Genomic DNA, 16307 nt, shown 5'->3' on the forward strand with positions numbered 1-16307 from the left:
CCTGACCTCCACATGTGTGCTGCTCAGCACACAGAGCAAAAAAAAATAAAATGCACTTTAGAAACAAATAAAAACGACTTTCATAAGTCTGCTACATTACTAACGCAGTGTCATCTAAGTACGCAAGTACTTCCCCGGCAGACCTTCATGCTTCTAGCTTGTTGCCAGCATGACATCAAATAACCACAGAGCTAATCTGCTTCATCCGCAGCCTTCTCCATCTAGACTAAAAGGTGAGCAACGCACACCGTGCGTGACCCTGGTGAAGGGCAAAGATAAAACTACTCCAAATCGATGACATGGTTATGCTGTGCCCTTGGCCTCTGGGCAGCTGCTTCCGCTGCCAGGAAATGTCACCTGCATGCTGACCCAGCATCATAGTCCTGTGTCACATACAGGACCAAATCCTATATCCACGTCACAAAACATCCAGGTCAAACACTAAAAGTCTGAGGGAAACATCCAGGTGTTTTCCACCCTATGTCTTACATGGCCACCAGGGATACAGAATATTGCTTAGAGAGAGTATGTACGACATCAGGAAGGAGCTCAGAGATCTACAACTAAACAGGCAGGGCTCTCACTCAGCACAAAAGCATGAGTCCGTTAAATGATGGTCCAACCAAAACATGATACAACATGTACACTTAAGCCTTTCTGGACTTGTCTTCTGTCCTGAACCTCTGCATGGCCTCCCTTGACCTCCCGCCCTCCTTCCCTGAGAAAGGGGCCCTTGCTCCTTCCCTGAGGTATGAACTGGGTCAGGAAGCCCAAGTATCAGCATGCACCCTTAAGGGCTGTGGGTTTCTGGGAAGTGATACCACCCTGAAAGGGGCACATGGCTCTGTGTTCAGAACCCATGGCACTTCCGGTGGGGTGGGAACGGGGTCTGCTGGATTACCGAGGCCACGAAAACATCTCCGATTGTTTCCACGGCATCCCACTCAGACACCCGGCTGGCCAGTGCGATCTGGAACATGGAATGACACTGCAGGATCTCTTTGATGCGGTAAAATACCATCCTGAGCTTCCTGTCACTCAGGAGCCGGGGCTCCATCTCGGACAGTGGCTTCTCATATTGCTGCACCAGAAACAAGCGTGAAAGGCTCGGTCAAAACGAGATCTACATGACGTTCACCGTCAGCATACAGTCACAACATTTACTCTCTTGAGAGGGTTTCTCAGACCTGTAGGTTTTGGATCATAAACACCTACGAAACAAATACAACTAACTTATGTACAATGGGTAAGAAAAGGTTTATGACGTATGCTACATTGTGCTTACGTACCTCCAAAATCCGCCGGAGAGCATCTACGTAGTTCTTCTCACTCTCAACAATGGAGCCCAGAATGTATCTCCTCACAACCTGTTGGAAATTTGAAGGTAAGATGGTAGAAAACTGTTTCAGAATACACACAGATAAACTTTATTTCTATGTTAAGGCTTGCTGATTAAAAATAAAATACATCTTTAGCCAGATGCGGTGGTGTTTGTCAGCACTGGAAAGGAAGAGGCAAGAAGATCTCCGTGAGTTTAAGAACAACCTCATTTATATAGAGTTTCCTGACAGTCAGGTCTACACAACGAGGCCATGTCTCAAAAAAAAAAAAAAAAAAAAAAAGGTATTTTTAAAGAATAGAATTAAGAATTAAAGGAAACCTCTGAGGAAATGTTTTAAGTGATGTGTTACTAATTAAACACACCTCTCTGTTGATATAAACTGTCACCTTTTAAACCCCAAATTATAAACTATACAGGCTGGAGAGATGGCTCAGAGGTTAAAACCACTGGCTGCTCTGCTCTTCAGAGGTCCTGCATTCAATTCCCAGAAACCACATGGTGGCTGACAACCATCTATAATGAGATCTGGTGCCCTCTTCTGGCCTGCACGTGTACATGCAGGCAAACCACTGCATACATAATACATGAATAAATCTTTAAAAATATACATAGAAGGTGTATCTACAGCAGGGCAAACAAAATTGTAGCAAGAGAAACAAGCTCACTTGCTTCTGCTACATCCATGCTCTGGATTAGCCAATCAGGTTTGGTGTTTCAATTCTTAAAGACGTGATGTTTCATATGTAAATTGAAGGAAAAAAAAAGCTTAAGTCTCAAGCAAATAACGCCACTGGTAACAGCAACCAGAGAGCCGCCATTCTTCAGTCAGAGCAGAGCACAATGTCTGTGGAAGGCGGAAGAACAGGCTGTGTGCTGCTGAGACCTCCCTAGGCAGTGGGTTAAGTCTGTCTCCTCACTGAGAGGGGTGAAAGCATACATGTGAGACGCCTGCATTGGACACACAGCAGGTCCTTATATTTTCATTGTTAATGTGTTAGCATGTGGTTGCAACATGTCTGCGAAATGCCAGAAACACCATTTGTCACCGCCATTACCTCCTGTACACCCCTACCAAATATCAACTGCCAAGACATGGAACATATAACATATGGCATAATACCACAGTAGAGGTGCCCTTAAACCAAAACTCACAAACACACACATGTTCAACACATGCGCTTCTACATACATCATCATCACACACGGTGTGGACACATGTATACACATCACATACACACAGGCTCACACCAGAACTCTCTAGACAAACGGACATTATCTGCGAATGCAACAGTGCCACCTAGTGGGCTGAGATGTCATTTCCATGCAGAAGAGTCCTGTGGTTCAGATTTTGACCATGATTCATGAGACACTAACAAGACGTTGCTCTCTTAGGAAAAGGACTACTTATTCAACCCACGGAACTAAGTCTGCAATAAACCTTTCTAGGAGGATATACACACACACACACACACACACACACACACACACACACACACACACACAAGTAGGTGGGGTGTGTGTGTGTGTGTGTGTGTGTGTGTGTGTGTAAGAGAGAGACTGTCAACTCAGTCAACTTTGATTTTTTTTTTGAGACCAGCTCTTTTGCTGGTCTGTGGCTTACCAGTTTGGTAGTCTTGCTAGCCAGCGAGCCATAGCTGGTCTACCTGGCCCGCCTCCCCCCTGCACTTTTACACAGATTCGGGGGGCCAAACTTCAGTCCTTGTCCACATGCAGCAAGCACCTGACACTGGGCATCAGCAGGCTGAGGCAGGAGGACTGACTGAATTTCGGCTACCTAAGGAGTTCCTGGCAATGCTACAAATCAAGAACTTCCCTCAAAAGATAGAGATGCAGCAGGGAGTAGAAATACTCTGAGCGGCCACAAAGCCATTTCCACTCCCTTGGCTCTGTTGAGCACCCCTGCTGGTAGATCCAGGCAACTGTTCCTGCCGAAATTCAGAAGCCCAGACCCTGCCCCAGGGAGTAACATTACCCACGGGTTAACCTAAGGATTCACACAAATATAATTAAGACCAGAGATTGGGAAAAGGTGGTCAGCATACAAAACGCACTCCCCCATCAATATTCCCTTGCCTCTGTGAGAGACATCAGCCTTTCTAGGCTGTCAGAACTGATGCATCAAATGGTGTGTTCAGAGAGGAGTGGCATGAGAGCATCCAGTGACACAACGGCATCCTAAGAACGATAGATCCACAGTTGCTGAGATCAAGTTCACACAAGGGCATTCGAGACTCAGAGGTGTTTTTTTTTTATTTGTTTTTTGTTTGCTCATTTTTGTTTTGCTTTGTTTTAACGGCAGGAATAAACCAGGGGAGTCAGGATTGTCGTCAAGGCGACAGGTCTGCTGGGGAAGTCAGATTGCATGGAGCCTGAAGAGGTTCCAGACCATTCTGTGGCCATTCTCGTCCACGTATGAGGTGCCGTGGGGTCACTGATGAGAGTCGATGCCCTTGGGATGCAAAGAACTTTCAATAGTTTGCATCAACTCGAAAATATAAATATGGGTTGTCCTCCCCCAAACAGGGCATGAGAAGAATATTCAACATACGGTCCTTCTGGTTATTTAAACTACCTTCTTTCCATTTTAGATCAACACCCCCGGCTTAACCCTTAAAGGCATACTCTCAGGAGAACTCAGCTGCCAGGAGGAAAAACAAGACGTGAGCCATGACGGTAGTAAAGTAAGCTGAACAGTGGATGCAGAACTTCAGGAGCTCGGCTCCAGGTCTGACACAGCACTAACCCTCCTGGGCCAAGCCTTCACGATCGTGTGGGAAGTGAGGCCTCGGAGGCTGCTGTACGAGCTCCACACCACGTGGAAGGGGAACTGGGGTTAACTCAAACACTGTGGCCAAGCTAACCCGAGCATGGACGTAAGGATGGGGGTCAGGCCTACAGTCTTGACGCAGAGAGGTCTCTGCTTAACAGTCACCTGTGTGACCCACAGGGCACCTCCACCTCCATTCCCTGTCCTGCTAACCATGAGCACCCCAGGAGGCTGCTGGGATTGTGGAGATGTTGGCACTTCTTTAGAATCCCGAGTGGGCTGGCCAGATGGCTCAGCGGGTCAGAGTACTGGCTGGGCAACCCTGAAGACACAAGTTCTGTCTGCAGAGCCCAAGGTGAGAAGAGAGAATTGACTCCTGCCTTCTAACCCCACACAAGCCATGGCATTGCACACACACACACGTGCATGTGTGTACACACAAATAACATGTAAATAAGTGAATAAACGAAACCAGAATCTCCTCAGTGGCTGTCTCCAAGATGCCTATCTCTGCTCCTGGCCATTTCTTCCTTGTGCACTATCAGCATCTCTTCACACACATCACACAACGTGTGTGAGTGCCCATGAGTTTGTATGTAGGTATGCACACATATGTGTATGTGTGAGTATGTGGATGTGTGTATACGTGTGAGTGTGTATGTAAGAGTGTAGGTGTGTGTGTGAGTTAATGTGCGTTTATGTGTGTGTATATGTTTATGTGTGTGTATATGTTTATATGTGTGTATGTGTGAGTGTGCATGTGAATGTGTATGTGTGTGTGTGTGAGTGTATGTGCATGTGTATGTGTGACCCTGCTCATGGACCACATCACTCCCTGCCACTTTTTCCTTGGTTCCATTTTAATTCTAAGAGAGGCTAAGGTCAGGGGCCTGACCAATTATTAACTCCTAGATACAGTCTTTATTAACCTTTCCAACTCTAACCTTGCAACTTAGCATTTTATGCCATTTTCCTTGTACGTGCCTGAGGCCACATCTATTCACCTACACATGATCTCTGCGTCCCTATCACAGGCCATCCACCTTTCCAAGGGTTCACTGTTAGCTTGTTATCAGTCTTCATTGATGTGTCTATCAAATATTCCACCCGCTCACCCATCTGTCCATCTGTCCATCCACTTACCCACACCGCATCCAACTACTCACCAATCCAACTGCTCACATGTCCACTCACACAATTCCCCTCTGCTGTCTGTATGGAAAAGGCTCAACTCCCACCCAAAGAGTCTTCACTCCCTCAAAGTTCCACAAACCAAACTATGGTTTGTTTCTTGGGTTTTCTCTTCCTTTTAACAGTAAAGTCAAATTGACTTTTCCCATGTGTATTTACTGCCTGATGGTAAGAAATGAATTATTCACAGATAATTTCATTAGTTATTAAGTCTATCATTTGGGGGAAGGAGAGATAGCTCAGTGGTTATGACCCCTGGCTGCTTTTGCAGAAGACCCAAGTTCAGTTCCCAGTCCCTACATGGTGGCTCATAGCTGTAACTCCAGTTCTAGGAGATCTGATGCCATGCTCTGACTGCCTTGGCCACCAGGCACACACATATGGTGCACTTACATACATTAGGTGAACTACGTATACATATGGTACACTTACACACATGTAGGTGAACCAGACACATACATGAACTTACAAACATGTAGGTGAACCAGGCATACACATGGTGCACTTACATACATGTAAGTGAACCAGGCACACACATGTTGAACTTACATATATGTAGGTGAACCAGGCACACACATGTTGAACTTACATATATGTAGGTGAACCAGGCACACACATGTTGAACTTACATATATGTAGGTGAACCAGGCACACACATGGTACACTCACATACATGTAGGCAAAACACTCACATACATAAAATAAATAGTAAGTCTTTAAAAAGAAAGTATACCATTTTCATCTCAATTTCAGGCATCTACGTATACATCTTTTACACACATCTTCTTTGACGGTTTTATTTTATTGAGATAGGGTCTTGCTATGCAGCCCAAGCTGGCCTCAGACTGGTAGCATTCCTCCCACCTCAACTTGCCGTGCTGGAATTACAGGTACGGACCACTGTGTCTTACTGTCGCTGTACAGAAATATCATATCGGATAGAACAAATGATGTGGGACGTGGGACAAAGAAGTGAAGATCCACGGCACTTCTCACACCGACACGTAGAGATGATAGTCGTGGTATTTAAGGGCCCGTGGGGGCCAGAGCTAAGACCTGACCTTCTCACTGCCGTGTTAGGAGCGAACTGTGGAAGCCCCAGTCTACCTTGATGGCGGCAGGTCCTCCACATGAGCGGCAGGGAGTGGCTCACTTACCTGCTGCTGAGACAGACCCTCGGGCATTGGAGTGAGGACAGCCTCCGGGTGCTTGCAGTCAACATCAATGAACAAATTCTGCTCTTCTTCAAAATAATACCTGTGATCTGAGAGAGAGAGAGAGAGAGAGAGAGAGAGAGAGAGAGAGAGAGAGAGAGAACCAAAATGCATGGGTTTCATGTTAAAATTCTGTATTTATGCCACTGTAGCACAGTAACTTAGCTACCCTTTTAAAATAAAATAAAGCTTTCGTGCAAGCATTTCAACTCCAATGCTTACTTTCCACCTGGCTATTATTAAATTGAAAATTTATCAGACCCAATAGAAATGTTTCCACAAGGGAAAGAAGAAATGCCAATGTTTGAGATTTTTGAAGTTCAACTACAGTCAGAGATATCAGGTAGCCAAGAGGAAGAGCAGAAACAGATAATTTAGTTTCTAAACATTACGTAGCACCACACAGAAACAGAAAAGCAGCAGGGTGGGACCTGCTTATTAACTTCCTGTCTTTCCCCCCACTGTGGTCTAAAAAAAAACCCCAGAATCTGGCTTTAAAGGAAAGCTGGGAGCAGACCTCAGGGCGAGTGTGCGTCCACCATGTTCCAGGCCCTGAGCTCCGTTCCCAGCACAAGGAAGAGAACTAAACCAAAACTGAATCCAGAATGTGCTCTGCGTCTGGAAGCAGTGGGCACAGGAGCAGCTAGGAAAGAGAAACCTCCGGGGGCTGACGGGATGGCTGGGAACCTGAACCTGTGACTTTTTAAAGAACTTTCTGGGTGCCTCAGGGACATCAGGGACTAAGAACTCTGGCTCAGACCAAGCTGCCAATTTGGCAACTTGGGAAATGGAGACAGGAGGCCTGTTTAGGGACACGCCTTTGAGCCTCTGCACCTCTTTCCTACCCACACTAAGACCGTTATCCCATCCCGAGCCAGAGCTGTGCCGTCCTCTCACAGCTGCCCTCTCTGTCACAGCTGCCCTCTCTCACAGCTGCCCTCTCTCTCTCTCTCTCTCTCACACCTGCCCTCTCTCTCTCTCACAGCTGCCCTCTCTCTCTCTCTCTCTCTCTCTCTCACACAGCTGCCCTCTCTCTCTCACAGCCTCCCTCTCTCTCACACACACAGCCTCCCTCTCTCTCACACACACTGCCTCCCTCTCTCTCACTGTCTCCCTCTCTCTCACAGCTGCTCTCTCTCTCTCTCTCTCTCACACAGCTGCCCCCCTCTCTCTCTCTCTCACAGCTGCTCTCTCTCTCTCTCTCTCTCTCTCTCTCTCACACACACACACACACACACACACACACACACACACAGCTGCCCTCTCTCTCTCACAGCCTCCCTCTCTCTCTGCCTCCCTCTCTCTCACAGCCGCCCTCATCCACCCCTGGAGGCCTTGCCAGTCTTTGGATCCTGGCTGGGATCTCGGTTCCCAGGAGCCGTGGTCCCTGACTCGCCTCTGACCCAAAGATCTCATGCTTACATCTCGGTGTCAGCATGCAATGTCACACAGGCGACAATGTTCAGTGAGATTTAGGAAACCTCGAGCGTTGTGACTCCACTGAGCCTTCCCTCAGCAGCAAGGACTTTGTAGCCCCTGGGTAGATAGCTCCCTCCTGACATGAACGCTGGTCCATGCAGAATGGCAAAGCTGGGAGAACCAATCTGATATCAGTGTGTCGTGGCCTGGTCTGATTTGGGATGGGTGACATAAGAATCGCAGATGGGGGCCCCAGCACCTGAGGGCTACAGAGAAGGGCCACAGTGGAACAGTTGGGGGCACTAACTATCCTCTGGTACAGTGGTTCTCAATCTGAGGGACACGACCCCGCTGGGGGACTCCTACGACCCTTCCACAGTAGTCACCAAAGACCATCAGAAAACACGGATATTTACATTACGACTCATAACAGAAGCAAAATTATAGTTGTAAAGTGGCATCAAAAATAATCTTTTGGTTGGAGGTCACCACAAAATGAGGACGTGTATTAGAGCTTTGGGAAGGCTGAGGGCCACAGCTCTCGGGAGGAGGCAGCTGGGGAGTCGGCTAATTGCGACGACTCCCTTAATTCTCTGATTTTGTCCTGTGCAGCTCTTCGTGCATTTTGCTAGCGAGTCTCCATACTCGGTGGCTACATGGGGGATTTTAAGAGCAAACCACCCTTCATTTAGGAGGCTCAGGCCCAAGTCAGGGGGGATGGAGGGAGGTGTAGGAACTTTCCACGCTGCCTCCTCACGGGAGTCGGTGCTACATGCAAAGATTGGCTCCAGACCTTGAGAGACCAAGGACTTGGTCCTGATGAAGGAGCGGCCTCTCTTCACGGCAGCCTTGGTCTTCTCCAAACCATCTCTGGTGCCCTCCTTGGCTGCCTTCATAAGCCTCTGCATCTGTAAAAACAGAAGCAAACGAGTCAGGCGCTGTGATCGCCCACACAATGCTACCTGATGTCACTTTAAAAGAATACTGTCAAGTAGTCTGGGTCTAAACATTACCTGGAATGAGCTTTTCGATTTGGGGGAGGCGTCTTGGTTATATTCAGTGTATATGTGTTTGTGGTTTTGATTTTTTTTTCTTTCTTTGTAATTTTTTGTTGTTGTTGTTGTTAAAGACAAGCCCTTCCTTGACAGGGTTTAAAAACCCTCCTGCTACATCAAAGCTTTTTTTCTCAACCTCTTCCAAACAGAAGGAGCTCTGAAGAGTGGCAGATAGTCGTGTGCCCAATCCAAGGACAGGAGAGTTAGCTGCATGCTCAGGCTCCCAACAAGCTTCTGGATGGTCTCCATGGCGGGCCCTTCCTGCCATGGCGCTAGGCACAGTTTACACCCAGCTGTTCAGAAGGGCAAGACAGAGTCGGGGACAAACAACGGGCTGAGGCTGGCCCAGGGAGTAGGAAAGCAGCCAATCCCTCTGTAGGGACATAAATCAGAAAGACAGCCCATGCAGGTTGAGTTCACTGGCCCTGGTTTCCTCCAGCCAGATCTGGGATGTAACAGACAAATGGAAGCCACAGGCGTCCGGGAGCGGCTTGGCACAGCCGGCATCTCATTTCTTTCTTTTTAAACAGCTAGGACTGAAGGTGTTGGCCTCGGACACTGGATGTCCTTTCAGAGAAAGCCCAAGAGGCCAGTGAACAGACAAGCCAGCATCCTTCACAACAGCCTTTCGGCAAGCCCACTTCAACCCTCAGCGGGCTGCCATGACAACAAAGCCCACAGCTCAAGCCCTCTGCTACCTGCTGTGGCCCACTTCGCCCAGGAGACAAGGGTGCTGACTGGCTGTCTTTGGAAGAGTCTACACTGAAGGCCCTTACGTCCCAGTGCAGACATCACTTTCTACTCGATGACCATTCCACACAGCTATAATTAACCCCTGGCCTACGCTTCCAACCCGGCACCCCAACTCAGATTTCCACCCCTTTTCTAACCATAGTTTGCTGTGACGGATCTTTAGAGGGACTCTTGTCCCCTATCCTAACTCCTACGCCCTCAGCTCTGCACATGCCCTTAACCTACTGGGATGTGAACCGCTCTTGAAGCTCGCTACAGTTTCTGTTCCAGGTCCCGTTCCTCTCGACCCAACCATGGGCAACGGCACCTCAGCCCCTCTTGGCCACATCAGAATAGTCAGAGGACTGCAGAGTGGGGCAGGAGGGACCCTCTAGACCCCAAAGCTCGCCTCCCTGTTAGGCAGAAAAGACTACTTTCCAGGAGCTAGCTAAGGAGGTTCACCCGAAGCTCGACCTGCACGCCGGGCGCTTACTGTTCATGCTCCTAGCGCTTGCTCTCATCTTTGGACCTGTCAATCACAGCTATCCGCACATTCCTAAGCTGGACCGAGCTGACTGTGCGGCATGCTACTCCACCAAGCAGAGAGCCCACGGCTCCCAAGAGAACCCCAGAGCTTGCAAACTGTCTCCCAGATCTGCGTCTGTCTTCACTGTCCTGCGGGGAACCAACCAGACGCTGGCCAAACAGTGGTGTGACTCATGGGAGGGCAGCTCTTCAGAAAGCCTAGTGTGTATTGTTGGACAGTCTAGCTTTAGTGAAACCCCATCTAACGTGGATAAATCTCACACTACCAATGGACGGAGAGTCGGCGAAAGTTACTTGACAGTACCCTTTTAAAACACATCTCAGAGGACTAAGATATGCAAACCCAGTAGTTCTCAAACGTTTGGCCTAGGAGCCCCTTGAACCCCACGGTCACTTTCACTAGTGGTTTTGAGCAGGAAATGGAGCCCAGGGCCTTGGGCTTGCCAGGCATTTGCTTCACTCGGCTCCTAAAGACCACTGAACGCCCTGACAGCTTTCGTTTATGTCATTAATCTATCAGTGACAATTTCAAATCTTACATTGATACTTACTTAAGCAGATAATCAATCTATTGCGTTTTGCATTAAATAACACAGTTATAGGAAACTACTTTCCAAAAAAAATTGGTATTTATTTTGCACGTGTGGGGATCTCCCAGACACTGCTGACTCCACAGTCCATCTGTTGCGACGTCACGACACATCGCAAGCGCCTACAAACGTTCTCCCTTCGCTCGCTTGCGAGAGAACAAGTTCAGAGGTCATTAACGACGGCCCTGGAAATGCTCGCCTGGCCCGGGAGCCCTGGGCCAGGTTTTGAGAACCACCGTTCTGGCTGAGCTGCACAGGGCGTCTGCCTTGTGCAGGGGGTCAAGGAGGAGCCACGCTACCTTCCACTCCTGCCTCTGCTGTGCCTCCATGGCTCCCACCGTACTGGCCACCAAACCTCTCATCTTTTCCTCACAGTGCGCCTTAAAGCGGGTTAGGTCATGAGAGAGCTGCAGCACAAAGAGATACGCTTTTCAGAACGGGCTCTGTGGGTCCCCAGAGGCTATCCTGCATGAAGGACGTGACACCGTCTGGCTGACCCGAGGTAAGACAGACACACAGGTGAGTAAGGCGTCCAAGAAGGACGTGTCCTCCTTCCACCGGCAGGCTGCACGCGCCCCCGTGGAAGAGCAAAGCCAGTGAACGTACAGAAAGCCTATGTAAGATCACTCAGTTACATCTCCGGGAGACAAGAGCTGGCGCGTGCCAAATGCACTCAAGGCTCTTCTGGGTCTACGTCCGAGGGGAGGAACCTGGCATTCAGGACTGTGCTGGAGTGCAGTTGCTCTGGGGAGACAGTCTTTGTGCTAAATGGCGTCCTGACTAACGGTTGGCTGGAGTGTGCTGAACCGACCTCCCTACAGTCATCAGCTGAAACACACAGCAGGCCATTCTCCCCTGGCGGTAGTGTCTCCTGTTAGCCAGGACGAGGACACTTGAAATAACGTCTAACAGAAAGCTGAGACTACTTAACAACTCAAGTTTTAAGAACGTGACGCATTAGTCTAGAAAGCCTCTTCTCCATGTGCTTCTGTGTCCCACAGGCCTACAGCACAAGGACCCCTATCCACAGCCCATCCTCCAAGCAGGAGGTGTGGGCGCTGCACCTCCTTACTGCTCCACACTCAGAATCTCTAGCGCTTTTCCTAGTAACAAAAGGCTGCTGAGCCACCTGCCATCCTCGCTGGCATTTCTGGAGGCTTGACAGTAACCAGGTCCACCTTGAGGGCAAACAGAGCAGTCTTATTAGCACTGCCGGACTGGGTGCCATCTGCCCAAGTCAATCAAGAAAACGGGCCTCACGTGTTTGCACCCTGGATGCTCCCCGTGCTGGGCTACTCTTTGAGGACCTCGTTTTAGGTCAGGGGTATCTAATACAGCATCACGCAAACAAATATTGCCTCATTATAAGCTCCCCTGGCTACAATTGCAGGTCCACTCCTGGACAGATCCTGCTGTCCCCCTGACCATAAAAGAAGACCTGTGTTCCTGGAGAAAGCCTGAGTGAAAGCCCATCATGATATTGTCCCCAGGTCTGAAATAAGTCAGAGAAAATGACAGTTCTCTGGTGACAACTTCCAGAGATACCGCAACACAAAAAATTAGTCTCAATCTCAGCCTCAGGCTGATGGAGTCACTGGGGGAAGGCAAGCAGATGAGGGAGATTTTGGTTAATGGTTACAGAGGCAGAACCATGGCTTAGATGAGGACCTCACGTGGGCTGCCTGTCAGCCTCACACAGGAAGTGCTCAGACACCACCGTGACTATACCCAGTCAGTCAACTGTAAGAAGTGCCACCAAACAGGAGTTACACGCAGTACCAATAGATCCTTCTACACCTGGCCAAAGGGGACCCCAGCAACAAGATGATGTGACCCTGCCAGCCACAGCCCCACATGCACCTCAAGCTGTCGTCAGGGCCAGGAGTGCCGCCCTCAATGAACATTCACTCTGAGGGCTGAGTTCCCCCCGGACTGTGATCTCAGATGTCTTAGGCCCCAAACTCAACGTTCTCTCTCTCTCTAGGGAACGGTGACCTAGGAGGCTGCAGTCTCGCTGCTCACCGCGTTCCCTGGCCCTTGGTTTGCATCTGGCTCGCAATGCAAGGCAGTCAGTCAGTCACTGGCGGAGCAAGGCAGAGCTGGGCCTGCCCTGTCTAAAGGGCCCGGCCGGCTCACTCTGTGCAGAAGGACTGCGACCGCTAGACTGCATTAAGTTGCTGATGTTTTTCTTCCCTTTCTAACTTTGCCTTTGTGGGAAGGTGGGGAAGGTGGTCTTTCTCTGTGGCCCTAGCTGTCCTGATACCACACCGCAGGTGGGCAGTGAACTCCTGACAGCCGTTGTGATTCGACCTCCCAAGTGCTGGGATTGCACTTGTGCCAACATGCGTGGCTTTTACCACCTTCCTTGATTGTGGATGGTAAGCCTGCTTCGTACTGCAGAAGTGGCTTTAGGAGGGTGTGACAGCCGGATCCTTCTGTGCTTACAGATAGGAGGCTACTTCGCTGGTACCCCACGCTCTCCAAAACCCCGGAAGTGTGTGACTCCAAACGTTTCCCAGACGTGTTCCCAGGGAAGCAGCAGGACGCTCGTCCACCACACAGACCAAGCACATACTTGCTTTTTATGGTTGCTGCGTAGGAAGGACCTGGGAATCCCGTTCTTGCCCTCCGAGTCGCTTGGCTCCTCGTAGCTTTCAAACTCGCTGGAGCTCCACCCGTACTCCAGGGAGCTGTTTCCACCCTCGCCTCCGTTCTCCACGTCATCGTAAATCATTTCATCTGGGTGCACAGATCAAGGTGACAGCAAATTAAGTCTGAGTCACCAGACGGGGGGCTGCCCCGACCCTGTTCAGGAACAACACGGACGCTGCTATGGGCTCTGGCTACCCCGGATAGACCCTCCTCCATGTGGGCAGTGATTAGAATCTGAAAATGTCCTGCATGCGATGTTGGCACGTCAGAGCACCACTAGGCATCCTGGGGACCCAGCACGACTACAGCAAATAAAGTGAAAATACACTAAACAGTATGTGAGCTGTTAGGAACCTCCCACAAAGGGAGACCTTAGTATATGGACTATACAAAGATTAGAGGCACAGGAGAGAAGCAGGTAGAAAGGTGACCCAGAGGTGATACTTGATGGATGGGGGAACCTAAGGATTCTAAGTAGCTCTCTAAGTAGTGAATAATTCTGTAAGCTGGGACACAAGGGAGGCCTACTTCTCCTCCATCCTCCCCTGGAGGCTGAGCAGCCTGGGTACCACCGTGGGGCAGGGCCTCTGCATCCTGAATGACCTGGGTACCACCGTGGGGCGGGGCCTCTGCATCCTGAATGACCTGGGTACCACCGTGGGGCGGGGCCTCTGCATCCTGAATGACCTGGGTACCACCGTGGGGCGGGGCCTCTGCATCCTGAATGACCTGGGTACCACCGTGGGGCAGGGCCTCTGCATCCTGAATGACCTGGGTACCACCGTGGGGCAGGGCCTCTGCATCCTGAATGACCTGGGTACCACCGTGGGGCAGGGCCTCTGCATCCTGAATGATCTGAGTACCACCGTGGGGCAGGGCCTCTGCATCCTGAATGACCTGGGTACCACCGTGGGGCAGGGCCTCTGCATCCTGAATGACCTGGGTACCACCGTGGGGCAGGGCCTCTGCATCCTGAATGACCTGGGTACCACAGTGGGCCAGGGCCTCTGCATCCTGAATGACCTGGGTACCACAGTGGGGCAGGGCCTCTGCATCCTGAGTGACCTGGGTACCACAGTGGGCCAGGGCCTCTGCATCCTGAGTGACCTGGGTACCACAGTGGGGCAGGGCCTCTGCATCCTGAGTGACCTGGGTACCACAGTGGGGCAGGGCCTCTGCATCCTGAGTGACCTGGGTACCACAGTGGGCCAGGGCCTCTGCATCCTGAGTGACCTGGGTACCACAGTGGGCCAGGGCCTCTGCATCCTGAGTGACCTGGGTACCACAGTGGGGCAGGGCCTCTGCATCCTGAGTGACCTGGGTACCACAGTGGGCCAGGGCCTCTGCATCCTGAGTGACCTGGGTACCACAGTGGGCCAGGGCCTCTGTATCCTGAGTGACCTGGGTACCACCGTGGGCCAGGGCCTCTGCATCCTGAGTGACCTGGGTACCACCGTGGGCCAGGGCCTCTGCATCCTGAATGACCTGGGTACCACCGTGGGGCAGGGCCTCTGCATCCTGAATGACCTGGGTACCACCGTGGGGCAGGGCCTCTGCATCCTGAATGACCTGGGTACCACAGTGGGGCAGGGCCTCTGCATCCTGAGTGACCTGGGTACCACAGTGGGGCAGGGCCTCTGCATCCTGAGTGACCTGGGTACCACAGTGGGCCAGGGCCTCTGCATCCTGAATGACCTGGGTACCACCGTGGGGCAGGGCCTCTGCATCCTGAGTGACCTGGGTACCACAGTGGGGCAGGGCCTCTGCATCCTGAGTGACCTGGGTACCACAGTGGGCCAGGGCCTCTGCATCCTGAATGACCTGGGTACCACAGTGGGCCAGGGCCTCTGCATCCTGAATGACCTGGGTACCACAGTGGGCCAGGGCCTCTGCATCCTGAATGACCTGGGTACCACAGTGGGCCAGGGCCTCTGCATCCTGAATGACCTGGGTACCACAGTGGGCCAGGGCCTCTGCACCTGAGGTAGGTACCTGACTTAGGACCAGGTGATTCTTACAAGAGAATTTTACACACAGATGCTGCAGTTTCTGCCACTGAATCTCCCTTCCCCCTTCCTTCTCCGCTTCTCTCTCGATAGTTACCAGGGTCCGTGTCTGCCACTTGTCAGAGACCAGCCTTTGATTTTTCAGGCTCTCCTTCTCGTTCTGGTTTCTGTTTTCTACCTTTCCCTGGTCCAGGCATCCTCTCAGCCACCCTCTGATATTGCCCTCTGAGGCGCTTGACTGACCTCACCGCTTTCCAGTAAGTTTTGGACACAGGCCACTGTCTCAACAACTTCACTGTTGTAAATCTGCCCTGTTTTTAAGATTAGTGAAGTCGAACTATGATGTGATTTGCAGTCCGATTTCATCTTTGACAGAGTTTTAAAGATAATAGAATAACTATTTTTGTAAAGTGGTTTTAAATGTCTAAATAGTTGTCATTCGTTCGTTCACTCATTGTCAAGCTTGGGATTGAACCCAGGACCTTGCACATGCTTGAGTGGCACTCTCCCACCACACTGTACAGTCCCAGTCTTTTATCTTTGTTTTTATCGGGTCCCACTAGTTATCCGTCTTGCCTTGATCTCATGCTGCCGGTCAGGCAGGACTTGAATTCATTCTGTGGCTCAGGCCGACCTTGAACTTCCGGTTCTCCTGCCTCGGCCTCCAGAGTGGCTAGGATGATAGCTGGACACCATATCATTTTAATCCTTTTCAAAATTATGTTCATAATATTTTTATCGATTTGATTGGACTTCATAGCGGTTTAATGTT

The 16307-nt window shown here is 50.4% G+C and overlaps 2 protein-coding genes across 7 annotated transcripts in view; one reads left to right on the plus strand and one right to left on the minus strand.

The window, feature by feature from the left end:
• The window catches only part of Erich1 (glutamate-rich 1), a gene marked incomplete at its 5' end in the record, with an annotated part of 52793804 nt that overhangs the window by 51919402 nt on the left and 858095 nt on the right, over window positions 1-16307 (plus strand).
• Arhgef10 (Rho guanine nucleotide exchange factor 10) overlaps window positions 1-16307 on the minus strand; it is a 90770-nt gene that overhangs the window by 44726 nt on the left and 29737 nt on the right. For 4 of the 7 annotated variants that reach the window (XR_015639460.1, XR_015639459.1, XM_087588536.1 and 1 more), the window contains exons 8-12: window positions 13453-13616; window positions 8748-8862; window positions 6479-6585; window positions 1290-1367; window positions 902-1081 (exon numbers count right to left, since the gene is read on the minus strand). Coding sequence is in view for 4 of the 7 variants with exons in the window: in XM_087588536.1 (XP_087444662.1) it covers window positions 902-1081; window positions 1290-1367; window positions 6479-6585; window positions 8748-8862; window positions 13453-13616 (644 nt within the window). In the remaining 3 variants the exon portion in view is untranslated. 7 annotated transcript variants of the gene reach the window in all.

Source organism: Rattus norvegicus, chromosome 16 (assembly GCF_021556685.1).
Source record: "Rattus norvegicus strain SHRSP/BbbUtx chromosome 16, alternate assembly SHRSP_T2T, whole genome shotgun sequence".
NCBI classification, from domain to species: domain Eukaryota; kingdom Metazoa; phylum Chordata; class Mammalia; order Rodentia; family Muridae; genus Rattus; species Rattus norvegicus.